Below are 25,213 nucleotides of genomic sequence, written 5' to 3' on the forward strand. Positions count from 1 at the left end.
TGCTCCAGCCCCTGTAGTTTTGATGCCAGTCTCTGCAAAATCGAGCAGAGGCCACCTTGTAGAGTGGTTCTGAGTAAAAGCAGCTGGTGGGGGTGCACCCGCGTGCAGTGCCTATAGCAAGTAGGTGCTTGGCACACATATGGCCCCGAGCACAGTGCCTGGAATACCAGCATCAGTGCTCATCTCAGTGCCACTGGACATGCCATCAGGGTTCCCGCTGCTTCTGGGGACAGGTGGAAGCTGAATGTGGCTGTACCCATCTTATCCAGCCCCAACATCTACCTCATCCACAAAATTCTCTTTAGTTCCATTTACACTTAGTAAGTAGCTGCTCTATACCAGGCACTGCCCTGGCCACTGAGAATACAGGTCTGCAGACTCAGAACTTGCCCCTCAGGAGGTTACCGTTTAGTTATGTAGTCAGCCGCAGAATCCCATCGCTCCCGATTTAGCTCTGCTAAATTTCTGTGCCTACATAGGTAGCGGGTGCTGGGGAGGGACGGTTAACCAGCCTTGGTGAGCAAATGAAGGAAGGCTTCCTGGAGAAGCTGAGAGGGGAGCGGAGTCTCAAAGATGAATAGATGCTGGCATCCAAAGGTGCTTATAAAAACATACAGATTCCAGGACCCATCCATTCTACTGAGCACATTGACCCAGGAAGCTGCTTTTTAACAAGCCGCTCCTACCCCCTCCACCCACCCCCAAATATTTATGGATAAAAGTGTTCATTAAAGTTTGAGACCACTACTTATTGTCTTAATTATAGTCGATTTACAGTGTTGTACCCATTTCCGCTCAACAGCACAGTGATCCATATATACATATATACACATTCCCTTCCTCATGTCATCTTCCATCATATTCCATCCCAAGAGACGGGATCTAGTTCCCTGTGCTGTACAATAGAAGCTCATTGCTTATCCATTCTAAATGCAGTAGTTTGCATCTACCAACCCCAAACTCCCAGTCCACCCCACTCCCTTCCCCCTCCCCCTTGGCAACCACAAGTCTGTTCTCCATGTCTGTGAGTCTGTCTCTGTTCTGTAGACAGGTTCATTTGTGCCATATATTAGATTTCACATAGAAGTGACATCATATGGTATTTATTTGTCTTTCTCTTTCTGACTTCACTTAGTAGAGAATTTCTAGTTGCATCTATGTTGCTGCAAATGGTACTATTTCATTCTTTTTTATGGCTGAGTAGTATTCCATTGTGTATATGTACCACATCTTCTTTATCCACTCATCTGTTGATGGACATTTAGGTTGCTTCCATGTCTTGGCTATTGTGAATAGTGCTCTTCGGGGTACATGTATCTTTTTGAATTGTAGTTTTGCCCAGATAGATGCCCAGGAGTAGGATTGCTGGATCCTATGGTAGTTCTGTATTCAGGTTTCTGAGGAACCTCCATGCTCTTCTCCATAATGATTGTATGACAACCACTACTTTGAGAGCAGTGGATTTAAATAGTTACAACTGAGGAAATCCTTGAGGAAATTTTTAGAGGAAAGGAGATAAATCTAAGAAATATTTAGCAGGCAAAATCCAGAAAGCCTTGGAGAAAGAGAGGAAGAGATGTAAGGGAAAGGACAGTTAGAATATAAGTTGAATCTGGGGTTTCTGGCTCCTGATAAGATAATAGATGGGCCATGGGCTTGGGAGACCTGCCACCCTGTGGTTCCCTAAAGTTGAGTGGACTCATGCCCTGGGCTGAAAAAAAGCCCCCTTCCTCCCTCCTGAGTGCACCCCACTCCTCAGGCTTGGTGCTCAGGCAGAGGGGAGGGAATGAGTGCTGGGGTTGATAGATTTAGCATAAGGCTGGATTTGAGATGCTTCTGCAACACCAAAGTGTGTTCAGCTTTTAGTTTGAAAAGAGTTGGGGACTTACGAGGTTTGGAGGTATAGGGGTGCAGTCTGGGGTCATCCACAGCATTGAGGGGAGAGTCAAAGCTGTGATCTCACCCAGAGGGTGGAGGTGAGGGAGGCTGGAACAGAACCCCAAGACAGCTGACAGGTTGGGAACGGTGATCCTTGTTAGGTTATAGCTCAAGAAAATGTTTGACCTCCACCATTGTTCACGCTGAGCAATCACTGGAAACAACCCAGGGCAAGTTGAAAGGGTACCTGGACACCAAACCCCACCTTTGCTGGGGAGGCAGCAGCACAGCACAGCTTTGATCCTCACCATCACAGGAGTGATGCCCTACAAAACCACCACAAACACTGAATTCGTGAATCCCGAGGCACTGCTCCCAGGGGAAATGCAGAGCTGGTTCCCAAGAGCCTCTGATCAGATTTTCATCAACCGATCTGCGCACTTCTTTGATTTATGTGTGTTTCTGCATCGACATACCCAACTCAGTATATACTGCTGATTAATTAACATAGCCCTCACAGCCAATAGCACTGTAACTCATGCCTGAACGAAGCTCGTCTAACACGGGTTTCCTTCAAAAGGCTCGACCCAGCCTCCTGTGCACTTAAGAGCACTGGTCGGCCCTACAGCTCAGCACTCCAGGGGTGTTTGAAACAGCAAAATTCACCGCCAAAAAGCACAAGGATGCACAGACTTTGGCACTAAGCACATCACGTACAGTCTGAGCGTTGAAACAAGAACCTCAGCTGGGACGGTACCATAGATCTGAGACTCCGATTTTTGGCCCCCCTGTTCATCTACACAGAAAGCATCACCAGTATCTGTCATCACCAGGTGACAAGCTTTAGCAAGTAGGCACACTTGCAAATACCAGATGCAAATGGAGATGGCCTCTACATTGGTTTTGACTTTGTTAATATGATCATTTGTAAAGAAGCAGCCATTTTTATGTATCCTTTTTTTTTTTTCTTTTTATAGCCACACCCGCAGCATATATAAATTCCCCAGCCAGGGATTGAATCCAGGCTGCAGCTGTGGCAATGCCTGATCCTTAACCCACTGCACCACAGCAGGAACCCCCATACCTTGTTTTTTTAAGACATAATATTATCACACACATAATAGACTATGGCATAATATAATCTTAACTTTTATGTGCATTGGACAACCAGAATTTCTTTTTTTTTTTTGTCTTCTGTCTTTACAGGGCCGCTCCCATGGCACATGGAGGTTCCCAGGCTAGAGGTCTAATCAGAGCTGTTCTGCCGACCTCCACCAGAGCCACAGTAACATGGGATCTGAGGCATGTCTGCAACCCACACCACAGCTCACAGCAACCCAGATCCTTAACCCACTGAGCGAGGCCAGGGATCAAACTCACAACCTCATGGTTCCTAGTCATATTCGTTTCCACTACGCCACGACGGGAATTCCCCAACCAGAATATTGATGTAATGCTTTATCGCTGTATTCGGTCCATTCAGGTGGTCTGGAACCAAACCCACAACATCTCCTAGTCTGTCTGTATATATATTTGTCAATTACATTATACATCGGCATAGGGGCCTTTGATGTTCTCAGGATAAAGTTTAGACTGAACAGAACGTCTGGCCCTCCTCCCCAGCCGCCTCTCCCTCACGTATCTCATGGTCTGGTCACCCTGGGCAGCTGGTTATTCTCTGAGTTATTGTGACGCTTTACCCCCTCTGTGCTGGCCTAATCTATCATTCCTTTGCTGTTCTCTCTGCAAGCTTGTCTTCTGTCCTGTAATGCCCAGCCTGGCTCTATTCTGCTCTAAGAAGTCCTCGTGCTTCTCCCAGGCAGAGTTAGAGGTTTCTCTTTCCTTTTCAAAGCTCAAGACCTCAGCATCTTCACACTGAATGGTCAGTGCCACCTGCCCACCGGTCTCAGGGCCTCTCTGCCACCGCCCCCCCGCCAACCAGGCTGCTTGGTCCCTTTGAGTTCTGCAGTCCTTTCCCTCCCACCCAGGACTGTGCAGGTGCCTCTGACACCTCCCATTGCAGCCAGTAAAAGAAGCCATTTTCGGAGTTCCCATTGTGGCTCAGTGGTTAACGAATCCGACTGGGAACCATGAGGTTACGGGTTCGATCCCTGGCCTTGCTCAGTGGGTTAAGGATCCAGCGTTGCCGTGAGCTGTGGTATAGGTCGCAGACACGGCTCGGATCTGGCGTTGCTGTGGCTCTGGCGTAGGCCGGTGGCTACAGCTCTGATTAGACCTCTAGCCTGGGAACTTCCATATGCCATGGGAGCAGCCCTAGAAAAGGGAAAAAAAGAAAAGAAAAAAAAAGACCAAAAAAAAAAAAGTCGTTTTCTCTCCCTTACGAAGCAGCGTTTGAGCGACGGTCTGCTAGAACAGAGCCTTATGCCTGCGTGTACCTACCAAAGGTAGGTTAGAAACCTTTCTCCAACGATCACACTCATCTCAGGAGACCAATCACAGGTGATTCCAGCTTAGAGTCCCCCAGCCAATCAGCACAGAGGTTTTCAGGACTCAGCAAATGCCTGCAGGGTCTGTGTGACCTCTTGGAGGGAGTGGGCCATCCAGACACCTGTGCTTGGAGAGGCAGGGAGCACAAACCAGAGGTGAGTTCTGGGTTTTTTTTAGGGCTGCACCTGCAGCATATGGAAGTTCCCAGGCTAGGGTTCAAATCAGAGGTGTAGCTGCCACCCTACACCACGGCCACAGCAACGTGGGATCCCAGCCATGTCTACGACCTACACCACAGCTCACGGCAACTCCAGATCCTTAACCAACGGAGCGAGTCCAGGGATGGGACCCGCATCCTCATGAATGCTAGTCGAGTTTGTTGCTGCTGAGCCACAACCGGAACTCCCAGAAGGGTTGTATTTCCCTGTGAAATGTCATGCAGGATTTCCCCAGGTTAGGGGTCCTCTCTGCACATGACCTGATCCTCCCTCCTCCAACTTGGTGTAGAGTTTCTCTTCCAACTCTAAGTCCCCCAAATGAATTCTTTTTTTCTTTCTTGTTTCTCTCTTTCTTTTTTGTATTTGAGATATAATTCATATGTATCATAAATTGCGGAGTTCCCGTTGGGGCTCAGCAGCTTAAGAACCCAAGATAGTGTCTGTAAAGATGCAGGTTCCATCCCTGGCCTGGCTCAGTGGGTTAAGGATCCAGCATTGCTGCATCCCTAAAAAGAAAAAATAAATAAATAAAAATAGATTCCACCCTTTTAAAGTATAATTCACAAGATCATACAACCAGCACAACTCTACTTCCAGAATATTTTTTTTCACCTCCAAAAAAAAAAAAAACCAACTCACACCCATTGGGATTGACTTGCTATTTCCCACTCCCCCAGCCCCTGGCAACCACTCATCTTTCCATCTCGATGGATTTGCCTCTTCCAGACTTTGCACATAAGGGACTCCTCCAGTATGTTGGCCTTTTGTGTCCAGCATCTTTGACTCAACATGATGTTTTCAAGGTCCGTCCATGTGGTACCATGGATCAGTCCTTTATTCCTTTTTATGGATAAACAACATTCCATTGCGTGGATAGACCACACTTGGTTGATCTGTCCATCAGCTGAGGAATATTGAGCTGGCTCCACTTTCTCTGATGACTGATGCTTCTTTGAATATTCATGGACAGGTTTTGGCAGGAACACACATTCCCAGTTCTCTTGGGTATATACCTGGGAGTGGAACTGCTGAGCTGCAGGGGTAGCTCTGTGTTTAATATTTGGGGGAACTGCCAGATCTTTTCCCGGCACCGAGGTGCCTCCCTCTCTGCGTGGTGGTACTTGCCATGTTCTGTTTGTCATACAGCTATCGGTCGTGTGTCCTGGTCTCCTTCCAATGTGGAGCCCTTGAGGGCACCGACTGCCCCCAATATCAGTCTCTTCCGCACATCTAGCTCTGGGCCTTGTATATAGTGGCAGGTAGTAAATGGATTGTGTAGAGAGAGGGGTCATGTCCAAGGCCAGCCCCTCACTTGTCCCCTCTGGCTCTTTTCAGAGCCAACTGTACATGTAATTGATGCTCGTAGCCCTTGATATTTCTGGTTCTAGTATCTTCCCAGCAAGTCACTGCACCTCTTGAGGCCTCACTTGCCTCCACTTTGAGCTTAGAGGCTTAGACTGGATGGAGTCCAAGAGGCCTTTGAATTTGAGTCCATGCGCATAGCAATTGAGGTCAGACGCCAGAGTTCAAATCCTGGCTCCAGTATACCAGCTGCCAGATCTTAGGCAAATTAATCCCTTATCTGTAAACCTGTTTCTTACCCATCAGGTGGGCATGGTAATCATACCTCTTTCATTGAGCTGTTTGGAGAGTTAAATAAATTACCCAAATTAGAGCCCCTAGAATACCGTCTGATGTGTCTGTGATGGTTCAGTAATGTCAGTGATTATTAACACTGTAATATATTATAATACGTGTATAATACACTATAATACATTGATTTGGTGTTTTTCTTAAATTCATGTTGTACCCACAAACATATAGGCTTTGCAGATTGTTTAATTGGAAGTCCAGGTATTTAAACAAGAATTTTATTTTATTTTATTGACCATCCCCTAAGCATGAGGAAGTTTCCTGGTCAGGGGTTGAACCCTCACCACAGCAGCAACCCTCGCCACTGTAGTGACAACGCCAGATCCTTAACCCACAAGGGAACTTGCACAAGAATTTTAATATAGCACAAGTTCTTTCAGCTTATTAGTTCCCAGAACAGGGAGGAAATTTTTAAGTCTTTTTTTTTCTTCTTCTTCTTTTTATGGCTGCATCTGTGGGATTTGGAAGTTCCCAGGCTAGGGGTGGAATTGGAGCTGCATCTGCCAGGCTACACTACAGCCACAGAAATGCTAGATCCGAGCCTTGTCTTTGACCTACACCACAGCTCACGGCAACACCAGATCCTTAACCCACTGAGCGAGGCCAGGGATCAAACCTGCATCTTCATGGATACTAGTCAGGTTCGTTACCACCGAGCCACAATGGAAATTCTTTTAAGTCTTTGTTAATGTTAATATCCAATGTTTTGGAGTTTCTGCTGTGGCTCAGCAAGTTAAGAACCCAATATAGTGTCCATGGGGATGCAGGTTTGATCCCTGGCCTCGCTCAGTGGGTTAAAAATCTGGCATTGCCACAAGCTGCAGCTTGGGTGGAGGATGTAGCTTGGATCCCGTGTTGCCATGGCTGTGGCGTGGGCCAGCAGCTGCAGCTCTGATTCGACCCCTGGCCTAGGAACTTCCATATGCCATGGGGGTGGCCCTAAAAAGGGGAAAAAAAATTGTACAAGGGCAGAAAATATGAAAAAAAAAATCCAATGTTTTACATACACATAGGGACTTTTAATAAGTTCCTAATGGGAAGAGATTCAATGCTTTGCTGAAAACTTCTACAACATACATAGTTGACAGTCATAGGATGAGCAGTTGTTCTGAGAGGCTGCAGGACCCTGCTGGCATTTTGAAAGCCTTTTGCTAAATCACACCCAAAGGAAAAGTCGTTTTCTTTCTCTCTACTCACAGCGCTCTGACATCTAATGAGTCCCGGTTTTTCTCAAACCAGCGAGTTCTCTGACTCTCTGGACACCAACTGGGTATCCTACAGTTCAGCTCAGTTCAGACATTAACTATGCAGAGTTAGGTCAAAGCCACAGGTGAAGGGCTCTGTCCCACAAGACCATTCCCCACCTTAAGACACAGGTGCCAGGTTGTTCCCTGTCCTTCTGACCCACCAGCTCTAAATCAGGGGTTCCCACCATCACCTCCCTGGCTTCACAATGGCTCACAGAACTCAGGAAGACAATTCCTCGCATCCTCTGGTTTATAAAGGATATGATAAAGGATGCAGATGAACAGCCGTGTAAAGAGGTACGACAGGGTGGGGTCCAGAGGGGCCTGAGCGTGGGAGCTTCTGTCTCCATGGAGTTGGGGTGAACCATGCTGCCAGCACATCAGTGGTCACCAGCTTCAAGTTCCCCAAAGCCTTTGGGACGTCCACGGCAGCTTCGTTAGTCACAGCGGGCGTGATCCAGGATTAGCCTAGCTCTCCACCCCACTGCCCTCCCCAGAGGATGGGAGGTGGGGCTGGAAGTTCCACGAGCCTCATCACGACAGGATCTTTTGCCTGACCAGCCCCGATCCAGGAGCCCACCCAGGGTCTCCTCATCAGAGCGGAAGACCCTCTGCTCACTCAGGAAACTGCAAGGGACCTAGAAGCTCTGTCCCAAGAGCCAGGGGCAGAGACCAAATATGTATTTAGTATTATGTCACACTGCTCAAAATCAGTGTGGTGGATTGATGAGAAATCAGAGAAGCCCAGGACTGCAGAGCACTTGGAGAGTTGGAGTGGGCATTTTGATGTAAATGTCAGCCTTCCCTCAGAGCCCTCTTTGTTTTCTGCAGTATTTTCTTCGCTGAGCCTCGGCCTGCTTCCAGAACGCTCTGCTACTCTGATGGTGTATGAAGATGTTGTGCAAATTGTCTCAGGATTCCAAGGTATGTTTGCTATTTACAAAGAGAAGCAAAGGTATCTTTGGGGGCCAAGTATGCGAGTCTTAACAAAGGGAGTTCCCCTGGTGGCTCAGTGGGTTAAGAACCCAACATAGTATCCACGAGAATACGGGTTGGATCCCTGGCCTTGCTCAGTGGGTTAAGGATCCGGCGTTGCCGTGAGCTATGGTGTAAGTTACAGACACGGCTCGGATCCCTCACTGCGGTGGCTGTGGCGCAGGCTGGCAGCTGCAGCTCCGATTCAGTCCCTAGTCTGGGAGCCTCCATGTGCCGAAAGCATGACCCTAAAAAGAAAATTATCTTTTGAGGGATGACTGCTGTCTAGTAGTGGTGGCTGTGAATGTTTGTGTCCACAGCTGGACGTAATAATGTCTGTTGCCCCTATGAGTGTACCACACTTTGGCATTTTGGTGCAACTGTCTGTTGGCTGTGGCCTTGTTTATTGGCCCAGCCTTTAAGTGTGTGAAAGGAAAGAAGAGGCTGCCCACTCTGTTCAGACCACATCTCTCTCTTCTCCGAAGGTGAGATTGTTTATTGTGGGGTCAGAGTCCAGCCCCACCTGGGCCTCACTGACCAGAGATCATTCTTCAATGGTTCATAAGCATTTGACAGTATAGACTTTGCGTTTTGCAAGACAAACTGGTCCTGGAGCCCAGTTGCACAGCAGTGTAAATATGTGTCATGCTAGCGCACTGTGCACTTAAAACTGCTTAAGATGGTCAATTTAGTGTTATGTGTTTTTTACTAAAAAAAGAATCTTGGAGTTCCTGTTGTGGCTTAGCAAGGTAGGAACCCAACAGTGTCTGTGAGGATGCAGGTTCGATCCCTGGCCTTGCTCAGTGAGTGGGTTAAGGATCCAGTGTTGCCACAAGCTGCGGTGTAGGTCATGGATGCAGCTCTCATCCGGTGTTGCTGTGGCCGTGGTGTTGGCCTGCAGCTGCAGCTCTGATTTGACCCCTAGCCCAGGAACCTCCATATGTTGCAGGTGTGGCCATAAAAAGAAAAAAAGAAAAATTCTTCCCCGACAAAAAAAAACAAAAAAACAACAAAAAAAACAGAATAAAAAGTTTCCTAGGGGTTCGAGTGGGGCCTTTTCTTGTCTCTCATCCCTTTGTTTTTAGCCCATCTCGCCTGCAGTGGAGGGTATAAATGTGACCCCACTCCTCTGCCTTGTCTTACAGGGAAGCTGGTACACAGGGTTTGTGGAACTTGCCCTTTGGTTGGGGTTGGGGTTGGAGTTGGGAATAAGGCTTGTGTCAAACCTGGTTTTGTACTGAGATGCCCACTTTCTTCCATCTAAATCATGGGCCTGAGAATGACATATCCTGGCTTTTCAGGTTTCATCAGATTAGTTTTTCTGTTTATTTCATTCCTTTTTTTTCCCCCTCCCCATGGCATGTGGAGATCCCGGGCCAGGGATCAGAATTGAGCCCATTTGCAATCTACACCGCAGTTGTGGCAACACCAGATCCTTTAATCCACTGTGCCGGGCTGGGGATCAAACCTGCGTCCTGGCACTGCAGAGACACCACCAATACCACTGCCACAGTGGGAACTCCTATTCCTTTATCTTAATACCCCTTTACATTAATCATTCTCTCCCAACTACATCCATGTGCCATTTGCAAATGAGGTGCTCTCATTTATTCCCTTTTTTTTTAATCGAGTCTCTGTGGGAGCAGCTTGCAGCCTTAAAAGAAAACAGTCAAGAGAAAACAGATAGAAATGTCTGGGAGCATGTGTGACTCGAGTTTGGGAGCGAAAGCAGGAACAGAGACGGATTTTTATGTCACCTGCACAGTGAAAGCCCTAAGTTACTACCTTTTTTTTCCCCTAAGAGAGAGCAGAGCTGGTCCCGAGCCCTCATCGTCCTTTTAGATTAAAACCACACCGAGGCCTAAGCCCGCTGGCCTGGGTACATCCGAGTTCTCTCGAATTAGCTTTGCTATGGTTGTGTCTCAGATAAAAGGTGATAGTACCCCCCATCTTATTGAGATATAACTGACATTTGTCTTTAATGGTTATGTCAGCCTTCCCTCCAAGTCTAATTAACATCCATCACCTCACAGCAGTTTCTTGTGATGAGAACTTTTAAGATCTACTCTCTTGATGTTCCCTTTTGATGCAGTGGGTTAAGGATCCAGTATTGTCACTGCCTTGGCCTGGGTCACTGCTATGATGCAGGTTTGAACCCTGGCCCGAACTTCCACAGGCCACAGACGCTGCCCCAAAAAAAAAAAAAAAAAAAAATCTGCTCTCTTAGCAACTGTCAAATATACAATAGAGTTTTGCTAACTCTAGTCATCATGCTGCTGGAGGTTACATCCCCAGAACTTAGTCATCTTATACCTGCAAGTCTGTGCCTTTGACCACTTGCCTTTACCTATTCCCCCCCCCCACCCGCCTCTGACAACCACCAGTCTGTCCTATTTCTGTGAGTTGTTTCTATGAGTTGTTGTTGTTGTTATTGTTTAGGTTCCATTTATAAGTAGGGTCATACATTTTTTATCTTTCTCTGGTTTATTTCACTTATCATAATGCCCTCCAGGTCTATCCATGTCGTCACAAGTGGAAGGACTTCCTTTTTGTGGCTGAATTCCATTGCATGCATATATACGTATATACACACACCCATTTCCGGTAGCCATTCATCCATCAGCAGACCTTTAGGTTCTTCCCATGTCTTGGCTTCTGTATAATGCTGCCATCTTTGCTGAAATAATTAACTTCTGACCCTGGCTGACCTCAGCCACTCACAGCCACGCTGGAACATGTGGCTAGCGGAAGCCTCACAGCTGGCTGCATATCTAGTCCATGACCACAGATCTCAAGGTGGGCATCAGCCCTGCAGCACCGAGGCCACTTCCCAGTTCCTTGCTTTCTGACTCTCCAAGATGCGTATTGCATTCTCCCCTCACTCCTGCATCGCTCTTTTCTCCCACTCTGTCGTGGGCAAGTGGCCAAGCTCGGGCATCTCCAAAAACTGCTTCCATGACCATCCTCTACTCTAGACCCCCTGTTTCTCTGCTGTCCTTTTGGAAGGATTTTGCTCCCTCCACCTCTTTCTCCCCTGTCGTTGCCCCTTCAACACACTCTGGTCCAGTTTCCTTCCTCGTCACTTTGTCAGAGTCTCTTCCAGCCCCTTGATAGCCAAACCTGAGGACACTGCTCTCTTCCTCTCCCTGGACATCTGCACAGCATTCAACGCAGACACTGGTTCCTCTGTCCTGAGACCTTCTTGCATGACATCCCACCTTGGGTTTCTTTCCAGCTGTCAGCCTCTTCTTTGGACACTACTGTCCTGAGCCTGTGTTTGCTTGTTTGTTCGTTTGTTCGTTTGTTGTCTTTTTGCCTTTTCTAGGGCATCACCAGTGGCATATGGAGGTTCCCAGGCTAGGGGTCTAATCGAAGCTGTAGCCACCGGCCTACGCCAGAGCCACAGCAATGTGGGATCCCAGCCTTGTCTGTGACCTACACCGCAGCTCACGGCAACGCCTGATCGTTAACCCACTGACCAAGGCCAGGGATCGAACCCGCAACCTCATGGTTCCTAGTCGGATTCATTAGCCGCTGCGCCACGATGGGAACTCCTGTTTCTTTCTTTCTTTCTTGCCACCCGTCAGCATATGGAGTTCCCAGGAGGCTAGGGATCAGATCCCAGCCATAGTTGTGACCTATACCGCAGCTGCATCATCGCCCGATCCTTAACCCACTATGTTGAGCAGGGATTGAACCTGCTGCTCAGTGCTCTCAAGATGCCCCCGATCCTGTTGCGCCACAGCGGGAACTCTGTATTTCTTCTTCCCGTTGCTCTCTCTAGAAGATCTCACAGACCCTTGGCTTCCGTGCTCCCTAGACTCTGATTCCTCCCGATATCCCCCGAGACGAGGCCCTTATTGGACGTCTTGCCGTGGACATCTGGTTGGTTGGTGTCTCACACTCAGCAGAGACACACAGAACTCTGGAGGTTTTTTACCTTCCATCTCAATGAATGGTATAAACATACACTGAAGTGCCAAGGCAAGATTAGGATTTATCCGTGGCTCTTCTGCTCACGTCTGGTTCTCTCTCAGGACCTCTTCTCCCCATGGGTGTTGCCATCTCATGAATCAAGACCCCGCCCCTGCCCCTGGAGCACTGCAGGGGGAGCACCCGCTCTTGCCAACCCGTAATCTAGTCTTCACAGTTACAGCCATTAAGGAGCCTCGCTTCTGTTCTTCAGTGGCCTTCCCGTTGTACTTGGATAAAATCCCAGCTCCTTGCCCTCGCGGTTGCACAGCCCCTGGCCCTGAGCCCAGGTAGCTGCCGTGGTTATCTGGAAGGTCCCCAGTGATGAGGAGGGGCAGCGGCTGTATCTCTACACAGTTTCCCCCGAGCAGCTTCCCCGCCCCCGGCCCCGGCATCCTTACCACTCCGCCCACAGTTCCCATCGCCAACCTTTTCTCCTTCACAGCCACTTTTGATGTGCACAGCACCCAAGTGGGTCGTCCCTTCCTGGTCCCCCTTCCTGGGCATCGTGCCAACCCTATCAAGGTGTTGGGATTCAGGGCTCCAACACACACAGCCCACAGGGTCCATTGTTAAGGCCCCCTTTACCCCATTGTGGCTGCCAGACCTCCTTGTCACCACCTGCTCTGCTCCTCGCTGTCACCCACCAGCCCCGGTGCTAGATTGTCTCCCCTGGTGGCTCCGAGGGGGTTCGTGAGGAACCTTGGAGTCTGTGTCATGAGCCCTCTGTGCGCCGTGATGACCTTCGTCTCCCATTCTTCTCCTCCGTGAGTCGCAGGAAGCCTGACCCTCATGACCCGAGTGCTTTCCCAGGAACTGTCCGTGGGGCTGCCATGCTTTTGTTCTTCCTGCTGCCCACATGCTGCATATCTGCATTGCATGGGCCGTGCCCTTACGAGGGCCTGGCTGGTCTCCACCCGAACCACTGCCGTGGCCTCCAGCCGGCGTGTGTGCGTCCACCCTCTCTCTGAGTTAGGAGTGGCGGAGACTAACCTTGCACTCCACTGCCAGAGCGGTCTTCCCAGAGCAGAACCTCATCTCCTCGACTCCCCTCGAGGCTCCCAGAGGGACACCCTCTCCCCCCACCCAGTGGCACCCACCTCGTGGCCTGGCCCAGCCTCCCTCCTGGGGGTTCCTCTCCTTTGTGTCCTGTGTTCTAACTGAATTCCTTGTTCTCTTTTCCATCCGGGCTGTCCTGCCCCTTCTTCCCATTCATCTTCAAACTCTCCTTGGACGTCAAGACCAGTTTCAAGGTCCCACTCCCCCCCACCCCAGGAGGTCTTTTCTGTGTCTTCCCTGGAGACATGAGTCACGCCTTGCCCTTCACCCTCAGCTGCCAAGGGGCTCACAGCAGACCCCTGATTCAGGGGTAACCATCACATGTTACCAAAAGTGGGGTCTGGCTATTTGCTGCTGTAAAGCCAATAAAGAAGCAAGGTTGGTGGAAAGGAAAGTTTACTCTATGTCAGATGCCAGCAACTGGGGGTGGAGGGTGGACCCCTGTCCAAAGGCCAACTGCCCCCGCTGATAACCAGAGGGCAGAGCTTTTGTAGGTGGAGGGAGGGGGCTACATGCGGGAACAGCACAGTCCATGCTGACATTCACCTTGAAATTGGTCGTGAGATGGTCTGACCAGCGTCGTCTTGACTGTGTTAAGTACAGTTTGTCTTCACTTTTCGTGGTCGATTTGGTTTGTTCCCATTTCTTTGAGGCCAGTTCTCAGAACTGTGGCAGCTTCTGTCCTGGCTGCAGTCTGGTTATCACGTAGTTAACTTCTTCCTCCTGGAGGGGGTTTGAGTGTCTAAAGATCCTTCCAGGACATGGCTCGGGATATTATCTCTAGCCCATGAAGAGGAACTGAAGGTGCTTGCCTTGACTTTGCTTAATGACGAAACTAGTATTATATGGTCTTGTTTGGTTTTCTGTGCTTCGGCATTTTCTTATTTTCTCTGAGTAACCTTATTCTTTGGCTGAAGTTTTCCTACAGACAAAAAGGCAGGCAGAGGACATGGTGGGGAAGGATCGTAGGGACCCGCTGGGTTTCACACGGTGTGGCCAGGGCTGGGGCCCAGCGGGAGGAGAGTGGCCAGAACCGTCCACCCTACCAAGATTGAACTGAGAACCCAGAAGAGACGAGGATCCCTGCATGCAGGGTCTGAGATCACGCTGGGCCACCAGCCAGCCCAAGTTAGAAGGGGACAGAAAGTCTGAGTCAGGGAGAGGCAGGCTGGGGATTTCTGGAGTCGTGTCAATGGCACCGCGTTCAAGTGAAATCTGCCACGACTCCGCCATGTGGCCCCAGAGCTGTCCTGAGCGCAGAGCCAGAGGCCCTGCATCGTCCATGCCCTCTGGCTCCTGCCCTTTATTCCACACGTCTCTGTCTTCTGTTTGCCTCTCCCGGTCTCATCAGTAACCAGAAGGGCGGGAGAAAACCACCCTCCAGCTGGGGTGGGGGTGGGAGGCTTCTGTGTCTTATCGTCGTAGCGCCCTTTCTGCCGTATTTGGTAGATACCGTACCTCCCCGATGAACGCTAAAACCCAGAGAGCACAGAGCAGCTCATGTTCATCCTAGCACCCCCAGGGCCTGGCCCCACGCCCGCCTTGTGATTCACACACAGTGAGCAATTCATTGAAGGATTGAGTTACTAAATATTTTCAAAACCATCCAAGTCCTACTGCTTTTTGGTTTTGGTTTTGGTTTTTTGCTTGTTAGGGCCACATGTACGGCATGTGAAGTTCCCAGGCCAGGGGTCAAATCAGAGCTACAGGGGCTGGCCTGCGCTCCAGCCACGTGGGATCTGAGCTGCATCTGCGACCTACACCCCAGCTCATGGCAAGGCTGGCTCCTTAACACACTAAGGGAGGCCAGGGATCAAACCCGCATCCTCACGGATGCTAGTCCAGTTCGTGACTGCGGAACCACAACGGGAACTCCGCAAGTCCCGCTGCTTTTTGCCCTTCCTGTACAGATCACTTACACTGTGGTCAGTTCTTTTCTCTGTTGTGGCTGCTAAGAGAAGGATAGGTCACACAGACACGCACACACAACACACAAACACACCATCAGAGTATTTGAACAACTTTCTCTCTAAGGAGCAAGGGGTATGGTCGGATTATAAGCCCAAGGATGTAGCACATTCGGGTAGTTTTCGTTGTGGTTAATTTATTCAGTCTAGGGTATCCCTTCCCTCTTAGAACCACTTACATCTATCTTTTCAAAATCTCACTTGCATTCTGGCTTTTAAAAATTATCAACGTTTTGTGAGTTTTTTTAACTTACCCTACTTCATGAGGTTAATTACTGCCGGTTATACTTTTCCTTGTCACCATGGAGTCAAGGTGTGGCAGGAATAACACTAGGTGGTTTCATTTCATGTTTTCTCTCCAGTTAGAAGGAAAAACCATATGTAGATCCCACCTTGCTGTGGCCGTGGCACAGGCCAGCAGCTGTAGCTCCAATTTGACTCCTAGCCTGGGAACCTCCATATGCTGCAGGTGCGGCCCTAAAAAGGCAAAAAAAAAAAAGGGGGGGGGGGAAATAGGTACTTTCAGCCATTTGAATTTTTGTGTGTTGCTTGGATGTGGTTGTGTGTCAAAGGTAAGGGATGTAGCATGACGTCAGTTTGGTGATGAAGCTGCCCGTGTTATGTGCATAATTTGGGGTAATGTTCCATTGTTTGGTTTTATGGGACGCTGGAGCCAAAGATTGGGAAGAACAAAGGCCACTGGGTAGGAGATGGAGTGAGAGAGGTGGGCTTGTTCTCTTTGGGAAGATGCTTAACGCTTCAGGTGAAGTTTTTGTTTTGAAATGTTTACAACCAAGTGAAATGGAGTAAATTCATGGTTAATGAGAGGGTTGTTTGTTTTGTTTTGTTTCTAAAAATCGAAAAGACTGCTCATTTGTCTTTTCTCTCTGTAAGCGTGGGATCTATTTAACTTCTGAACATACACACCCTAGAACTGTTCTCATCAGACGAGGTGGGATTATGTGCAATGCCTTCTCTTTCTCTCTCTCTCTCTCTGTCTCTGTCTGTCTATCTGTCTGTCTGTCTCTCTCTCTCTCTCTCTCACACACACACACAGTGCACAGTGAACTCATGTTTCCAATGGAACTGACCTTGGCAGTTGATTTCATTTTAAAAGTGAGGAAATTGATTGTTTTCTCTGTTGACATTGTTTTATGTGAGCCAACATAGTATTGATTAACTATAGGAATCGTTCCCAACAGAGGCTGGGTCTCAAAATGCCCTCATTGTCACTCAGTGTCATAAATGGCCCTTCCTTTCCTTTTTTTTATTGAAGTGTAATTGACTTACAATATTATGTTCGTTTCATATGTACAACATCGTGATTATAAAATATTGGTTCTAGTCCCTCTGCTGTATATTATATCCATGGAGCTTATTTGTTTTATACCTAAGAGTTTGCACCTCTTAATCTCCTCCCCCATCTTTCCCCTCCCCCATTGGAAGCTACTAGTTTGTTCTGTGTCTATGTTTCTGTTTGGTTATGTTCATTTATTTTATTTTTTGAGATGCCGCATGTAAGTGAAAAGTCACTGTATTTGTCTTTCTCTCTCACTTCACTCAGCATAATACTTTCCAAGTCCATCCATTTTGTTGCACTTGGCAAAATTTCATTCTTTTTTGTGGTTGAGTAGCATTTCAGTGTGTGCGTGTGCATGTGCGTGTGCGTGTGCGTGTGCGTGTGTGTGTGTGTGTGTGTGTGTACACCACATCTTCTTTATCCATTCATCTGTCAGTGGGCCCTTGGGTTGCTTCCATGTCTTGGCTGTTGGAAATAGTGCTGCTGTGAACATTGCAGTGCAGGTGTCTTTTTGAGTTCGTGTTTCCATTTTCTTTGGATATGTGCTCAGCAGTGGAGTTCTGCATCACACGGTGGCTTTTAAACTCTGCAGTGAGATCATAGGAGAGTGGAAAGAGAGAACACTTGTCGGCGTCTTTATAACAATTATTTTCTTTGTGCATGTCTTGTGCTTTGCTGAGCGATGCACCCACACCGAAACCTATCAAGGCTTTGGTGCTGATTCCAAGATTTAAATCTCTGGATTTTGAATCATAAGACTTGGTTGTTGGCATGTTGGGGACCGGACTGTTGGCCACCACCTGCCACCTCTCTGCCTCCCAAAACTGTCTCACAAACCTTCACGCTGTCTCAGGAGAACCAGCATCTTGTCAACTCAGAATGTGGTGCCAGTGAATAAAAGAGTACCATGAGGATGCCCTGAGCTGCTCACGGCTGCACTATCGTCGGGCCAGCTGGCACCACCAAATCGGTGGGGTCCATCCTTCTGGGCCTTTTCACTGACTCCTGGCCAGTCCCTTTTCTGTTCGCCAGGCACTGCTATCAGCCTCTTCCTCATGCTGCCCACACACACGCGCGCCATCCATGCCCTTCCCTTACCAATGACCTTGATCATGGTTCCAGGGAACATAGAAAACACCGGAAAGATTTCCTTCGTTGGCCTTCTTTCTGCCCCCTCTTCTAAGGGGACATTGTGACCTATCTCGCTGTGGCTTCTCTGACCACAGACCCCTTCCCAGCACATCCATCCCTTTCCCTCCCACCTCCCTCATTTGTGCCAAATCTTCCATCTTCCTCCTCCGACACCAGAATTATGAAGTCTGCCCTTCCAGGGAAACCCTTCTTAACCCTTATTCCTCATTTCCTTTCCCACCCAAACTTCAGAGCCGCCTGCCGTTGGGAATTTCCTTTAGGGATTTCTCCGCTGAGCTCACGGAGACTGAGCTGCCAGCTCCAGCGGTCTCCTTCTGGGCCTTGGCCTCCCTGGCTTTTCCTCGGGAGCCCATCCTTCTTCCTGAACCTCCTCTCTGCCGCCCGGCTCTGGTTCACTGCTTCTCTGTCTCCTGCCCGGTCTTCTCTTCCCTGCCTTTCCTGCATCCCCAAGCTGGCTTTTGGCTCCAGCTGCCCCTTCTGTTTTGGCGTCCAGGCCACTGTGTATATTTGGAACCTTAATTCTCACTTGAGCATCTTACAAGAGCCTCCTGGCTGGTCGCTGTGACTGCATTTCCCCTACTCTAAGCCGTCCCCCACTCTGCCTTCAGAACTGGGTGAAATGGAGTTCCCATGGGGGCTCAGCAGGTGAAGGACCAACTAGTATCCATGAGGATGCAGGTTCGATCCCTGGCCTCGTTTAGTGGGTTAAGGATCCCGAGTTGCTGCAAGCTACTGTTTAGGTCGCAGATGCAGCTCAGATCTGGTGTTGCTGTGGATGTGGTGTAGGCCAGCAGTTGCTGCCCCAGTTTGACCCCTAGCCTGGGAACTTCCACATGCTGCAGGTGCATTCCTAAAAAGAAAAAACAAAAGATAAAGAAGCCAAACCCTGAAGTCACTCAAATGGAAGATGGTGGAGGAAAGATTGAAACAGTGTGGTGCCTGAGTTCTCTTCTCATGGCACCTCTGGTTAGGAGGTGATCAAATGTACTGGGAAACCTAATACAAAGTGCAGGAAGATCCGTGCTGTCAGAGAGATATCAAGTCCAGAAGGGACACCTAGGAAAAGTGGCCCTTGAGGTGCATCTTGAATGATGCGTAGGTTCTACAAATAGAGACAGTGGGGAGACGCCTCAGACTTGGAAAAGGGCATGAGCAAGTGACTAGAAGCCACAAGCTGTGTAGGCTGAAGGACGAGGGCCGGTTGGCCATAGCAGTGCATCTGCTCTGATGTGGGCAGGTGCACTAGGATGGGGCACAGAGGTGGGAATTAACAGAATTCATTTCTGGAGTTCTCTTGTGGTGCAGCAGGTTAAGGATCCAGTGTTGTCATTGCTGTGGCGCTGATTCAGTCCCTGGCCTGGGAACTTCATAGTGCTGCAGGTGCAGCCAAAAAAAAAAAAGAAGAAGAAGAAGAATTCATTTCTGCCTCTTGCAAACAGTGTGACCTTCAGCCTTTCTGGGCCTCAGTTTCTTCCCCCATAAAGAGAGGAGGGAGTTCCCTCTTCACAGGATTGTTGTAGGTTATTAAGTAAAATAATGTGTATATAAAGAATTTGTGTGCAACCTCCATGGAACACAGTATGATGGTTCCTCAGAAAACTAAATATAGAACCACCATATGATCCAGCAATCCCACTCCTGGGCATATATCCAGACAAAACTACAATTCAAAAAGATACATGCAGAGTTCCTGTCGTGGCTCAGCAAAAACGAATCTGACTAGTATCTATGAGGACACAGGTTTGATGCTTGGCCTCGCTCAGTGGGTTAAGGATCTGGCATTGCTGTGGTGTAGACCAGTGGCTACAGCTCCAATTTGACCCTTAGCCTGGGAACCTCCATATGCCACTGGTGAGGCCCTAAAATGACAAAAAAAAAAAAAGAGAGAGAGAGAGAGAGATACATGTGCCCCTGTGTTCCTAGCGGCACTATTCACAATAGCCAAGACATGGAAACAACCCAAGTGTCCAGCAACAGATGAATGGATTAAGAATGTGGTACATATATACAGTGGAATACTCCTCAGCCATAAAAAAGAACAAAATACTGCAGTCTGCAGCAACGTGGATGCAACTAGAGATTCTCATACTAAGTGAACTAAGTCAGAAAGAGGACAGGGAGTTCCCATCGTGGCGCAGTGGTTAACGAATCTGACTAGGAACCATGAGGTTGTGGGTTCGATCCCTTCCCTTGCTCAGAGGGTTGATGATCCAGCATTGCCATAAGCTGTGGTGTAGGTCGCAGACACATCTCGGATCCCACGTTGCTGTGGCTCTGGCGTAGGCCAGTGGCTACAGCTCCGATTGGACCCCTAGCCTGGGAACCTCCATATGCCGCGGGAGCGGCCCAAGAAATGGTAAAAAGACAAAAAAAAAAAAAGAAGAAAGAAAGAGAAGGACAAATACCATATGATATCATCACTTATATGTGGAATCTAAACTATGGCACAAATGAACCTGTATACAGAACAGAGACAGACTCCCAGACATGGAGAACAGACTTGTGGTTGCCAAGGGGGAGGGGGAGCGAGGAGTAGATGGGGAGTTTGGGGTTAGTAGATGCAAACTATTCCATTTAGAAGTGAGGTCCTTCTGTACAGCATAGGGAACTCTCTCCAATCTCTTGTGATAGAAAATGATGGAAGATCATATGAGAAAAAGAATATATATATATATATATATATGTATGTATGTCTGGGTCACTTTGCTGTTCAGCAGAAATTGGCACAACACTGTAAATCAACTGTGTTTAAATTTTCTTTTAATGTAAAAAAAGAACTTTGTTAAGTTCTGAAGCACAGAGCTATACCTCTTCCCGAGACAGGTGGAACAGTAGTTTGTCTACATTTGTCTATAATGGTAGCCGCCATTGTCAGGTTAGTAAGTTGATCCAGTGAAGGTTTCTGGACAGAGAAAGGACGCGAAAGTGGAGTTGGAGACCCACGATGAGATGATGCGAGAAAGGGTTAAGGGGACGTTAGGACACTTTTGCGATAGTCAAGGCAAGAGGTCATGTAGGGTAGTGTAGGCCAGAGGCAGAAGGGAAGGAAAGGATGAGGCTAGAAACATGGGGAAGGGGAGCCTGGGCAGCCCTGGCCTGTGGCAGATTGCACATTATTCGGGGAAAGTGGTGGTGGCGACCTGGAATCAAACCCGGGTGCAGAGTGGGACTTTGTTAAGTGGGAGAGAAGGTGAAGGTGGTTTTAGAGCCTCTGACAAGCATCTGGGTTGAGGTGTCTAGAAGTGGAGGGAATGCAGGTGTGGGGCTGGGCAGAGTCCCTAGCAGAGGAGGCGAGCAGGAGAGAGTCAGAAACAGCAGAGGGGGCCGGGGTGAACCTTGAAGACCTGTCTCATCAAATGTAGGAAGAGAAAAAAGCACGCACAGAGGAAAGAGCTGGTGACTCCGGGGAGAGCAGAGTGCAGGACGGCTCCGGGCAGGGGCGGAAACAGGGTGCACCATTGTGAGCAGCTGAGCGAAGGAAGGCGAGCAGGGGTCACAGGGATTGCAGATTATATAGTCGTCACTTGACATTTCCAAGGGCGGCATGTGTTAGGGGTAAAAGCCACATCACTGGATGTTGAGTAGAAGAAGAGGCTTATGGGGATTAGCAGAGTGCAAGTTGTGTCTTATTGCTATTTTTCCAGATGCCAAAGAAAGGGGTACATGTGTTCATTGGGGAGGAGAAGTCCCTGGAGGGAGATTTTTTATGAAGGCAAGAACGTCTTGTGTTAAAACAAGCAAAAGTCAGGATGCTCGGGTTGATCTTGGGGGGCGGCAGGGACAGAAGGGGCAGAAGAGAAGAGAGAAGAAAGATCTTTAAGGGCTGACAGAGGAAGTGGTGGCCCCAATGGTTCCAGTAGAATTGGATCTGAGCATTTGGGGGATGGCAGTGGAGCCCCAAAGTTGAGAAGAATGGAAGACGCTGGAAATAGCTGCCGTGAGGAGGGTAGGGAAGAGGCATTCACAGAAGGGAGACAGACTGTCCCCTCCCCTTCTCCCATCCCTACCCAATCAGGTCCCTCCTGAAATGTGTGGAAATTTAGCAGCTTTAATCCATAAATTTAGGCTTAGGAACACAACCGCTCCCCGCCCCAGCCCCAAACGTATGCTTCAGATTGTCTTCACACGGTGACTTAGAACACTTCCACCCTTACGCTTCTGAGACGGTTCATGCATCAGTGCACCACGTAGAGGTCCTGCCTGTGCAGTGGGGGGCGGGTGTCGTTCCCCCGCAGATACCAGGGCATGCTGGTCACAGCATGTGTCAAATCCACCAGACCGGCCACACCCCCTTCTAGTCAATCTGCCCCAGCATCGCCCCTGTGCCCCCCACCCCGCCAGCCGCAGAAGACAGACGCAGATGTCCAGCCAGGGAGCAGTTCTTCTACACAGAGAAGGGAGGGGAGGCTGCCAGTGGAGAGGGCTTCCCACGGACACGCGTGATATGTCAGAGAGTAAGAGAAGGCATGTGCGCGAGAGACAGAGACAGAGACGTATGCACAGAGTCAGAAAGGCGGAAAGGCAGAGAGAAACAGACACGCACAAGCAGACACAGCATGGGGACAAGACGCTCTGTGGCCTGGGAGCCGGGGGCAGACTTGGTTGTCGTCTCCGGGTCCCTGTAAGGCCTGGCTGCACCGGTCCTCCAGGGTTCAGCAAGATCCTCTGTCATTTTTCACCAGCCTCGCCTTGTCCTTGGTCCAGCTGCAGCGGGTTTCTGTTCCTTTCAGCCAAAGAAGCCTTCCCAGTGACTCCAGCCTGCCCATCTCACAGCGCCTGGAATGGCACACGTGACCCAGTGTGTTCTGGGGTCACCGGCCTGGCCTCTGCTTTCTGCCTTGACCCTCATGAGGATAAGCCCCTCTGTGAAGACACACCGTTCTTTTCTCCATTGTGATGAGTTCTCTGTGTGTGAAACCCAGGCATCTGCAGCATGACTTAGACTGGAGAACAGTGGAGAAAGGAAAATAAATTGCAGGAAGTTCACTGTCATGGAAAGAGAATAATAATAGGAGCAGAGAGGAGTTCCCCAGTGGCTCAATGGGTTAAGGATCCCATGTTGTCACTGCCATGGCACGGGTTCAATCCCTGGCCCGGGAACTTCCATAGGCCCTGGGTGCAGACATGAAAGAAAAAATAATAAAAGGAGCAAAGAATGTTGTCACGGGAGTTCCCATCATGTCTCAGCAGAAACGAATCCAACTAGTATCCATGAGGATGCAGGTTCAATCCCTGGTCTGTCTCAGTGGGTTAAAGATCCGTCATTGCCATGAGTGTGGTATAGGTCGCAGACAAGGCTTGGATTCCGAGTTACTGTGGCTGTGGTGTAGGCCGGTGGCCACAGCTCCGATTCCACCCCTAGCCTGGCAACTTCCACATGCCACACCTACGGCCCTGAAAAGAAAAAACATCAGGGCAGGCCACTGCTTTCAAGGAACCACATTCATTTAACCCAGAGAAATGTGTACTTCTGTAAGTAACGGCTAAACTCCCTTCTCTCTTAATTTTTGTCGTAATGATGTTTTTACAGGGTTTGTGCAGTGATTTAGCACATTTACGCCTTGTGACTGTCACTGTACTGTTAGGGAAAAGTGGGTTCAGGTTTTGCAATCAAAACAACATCTGGAGCAAAGTCGAACTGTAGAGGGTGTCACAAGGTGACAGTCTAAAGGGACTGTCGGCTCAACCCATCCTTCTGCACAGAGTTGAGTTCGGTGAAAGGAGCAATTCTTACATCCTTTGAAGAGTCTCGTCATTAAATCTATAACATAAACTATTGCTAGTAAGATGCAACACCCCCCCCCCCCCGCCGCCCCAGAGTGGACAGGATGCTGAAAGGCAGCTTCCACCCAAGGGCAGGGTTCATTACCGTGGGCTCTTTGTTTGCATCTCTGTCCTGCTGTACATCTGTTGCCTTGCGCTGCTTAGGTCTGGTCTGTGCACTTAGAGCAGATTTTACCAGGAAGACTAAGGATATGTGTTTGTAATGGCACTAAAGGGTCTCTCTTGCCTTGTTTGTATCAAGAAATTAATTGTCATCTACTCATTTCACTTACATGGACTTTCTTTCCCAAAGCGTTACCCCTACCCACAGGCGAAGCCTGGGCAGTGAAAAGACCCGTTCACAAATAGAGCTTTTTGTGAAAAACCTAAATAACATCCTGTGTCACAGCGAATGTGACAATGGGCTATTATTTCCCTCCCCATAATAGCATGTTGTCACATCTCTGTGTCCTGCGTGAATGGGAGGGATGAGAGGAGATGTAGGGAGGGGTGGGGGCGGGGAGGGGCACGCTGAAACCTTAGAGCAGCCCTTTCCGGGGTTTGCATTTTCTAAAAAAAGAGACTGCTCCTCCCGGCGGCGGTAACTCAGAGGTTCATCTCTGCAGGTGCCCGGCCTCAGCCTCGAGTGCATTTCCAGAGACGAGCCCTGCGCCTGCCAGAGAACACCAGCTACAGTGACCTGACCGCCTTTCTCACGGCCGCCAGCTCCCCCTCGGAGGTGGACGGATTTCCTTATTTGCGAGGATTAGATGGAAACGGAACAGGTAATGTGGTTCTCTCTCATCTCTTTTTGCCCACGGGGGATCTTTGTTTGCATCTTCATATGTGTTTATAACTTTTAAGTGGGCGAGCCCCCTGTGCAGAAGGGCAGTTTTGCCTACAAGTTCAAGTGCATTGAAACTGTCATTTAAGGAGTTCAGTCTGCACCAATGCAGGGCTGGACTTTAGTGCATTTGTTTCCCTGAGCCTTTCTCCTGGTACCAGTTGCCTTGAGCATCTTCTCTGAGTTCTTTTTGCCCTGATGAAGTATATTTAATTCCCAGCAGTTCTTTTAACTGAAAAGAAAATTTTAAGTGTCGGATCCGAGTGAGAAGTTTTCTGTCCCCTGTCCTTGGCCTCTGCCCACTTGTGTTTGGAGGAGCAGCCTGCCCAGCAGTGCAGAGATGCACAGCCCCACCCCGCCACCACATGTCACAGCTGGGAAGGGAGGGGACAGGGTGGCACTGGGTCTGAGAAGTTCACAGCAGTGCCTCCGCCCACCAGCGAGGGGAGCTCTTGGGATCAGGGAGCCTCTGGGCTCCACCGGAAGAGTCCATCCGGCCTTTTCCCACGGCCTCTTTTTTCTCTCTCTGCCTTGAGTTTGCTTCTCTCTTTGCCTGGTACTCAGCAAAGAGCAGTCAGGTTTATAGTTGATTTTGAATTGTCTCCTGGCAGACCTCTAAGTCCGCTCAGTCATTCTCCCGCTCTACTGGCAGGACACACATTGCTCAAAGATCAGAGACACTAAAAGCCACCAGCCAGAAAACAAGTAATAATTGCTCATCAGTAAGAGACCGCCTT

The 25,213-nt window shown here is 49.0% G+C and overlaps 1 protein-coding gene across 1 annotated transcript in view; it reads left to right on the forward strand.

The window, feature by feature from the left end:
• The window catches only part of FAM171A1 (family with sequence similarity 171 member A1), a 151,345-nt gene that overhangs the window by 89,360 nt on the left and 36,772 nt on the right, over window positions 1-25,213 (forward strand). The window contains exons 3-4 of the mRNA XM_047754726.1: window positions 8,276-8,368; window positions 24,259-24,417. Coding sequence (XP_047610682.1) covers window positions 8,276-8,368; window positions 24,259-24,417 — 252 coding nt within the window. The remainder of the gene's footprint in view (window positions 1-8,275; window positions 8,369-24,258; window positions 24,418-25,213) is intronic.

This window comes from Phacochoerus africanus, chromosome 12, assembly GCF_016906955.1.
Source record: "Phacochoerus africanus isolate WHEZ1 chromosome 12, ROS_Pafr_v1, whole genome shotgun sequence".
In the NCBI taxonomy this organism is placed as follows: Eukaryota; Metazoa; Chordata; class Mammalia; order Artiodactyla; family Suidae; genus Phacochoerus; species Phacochoerus africanus.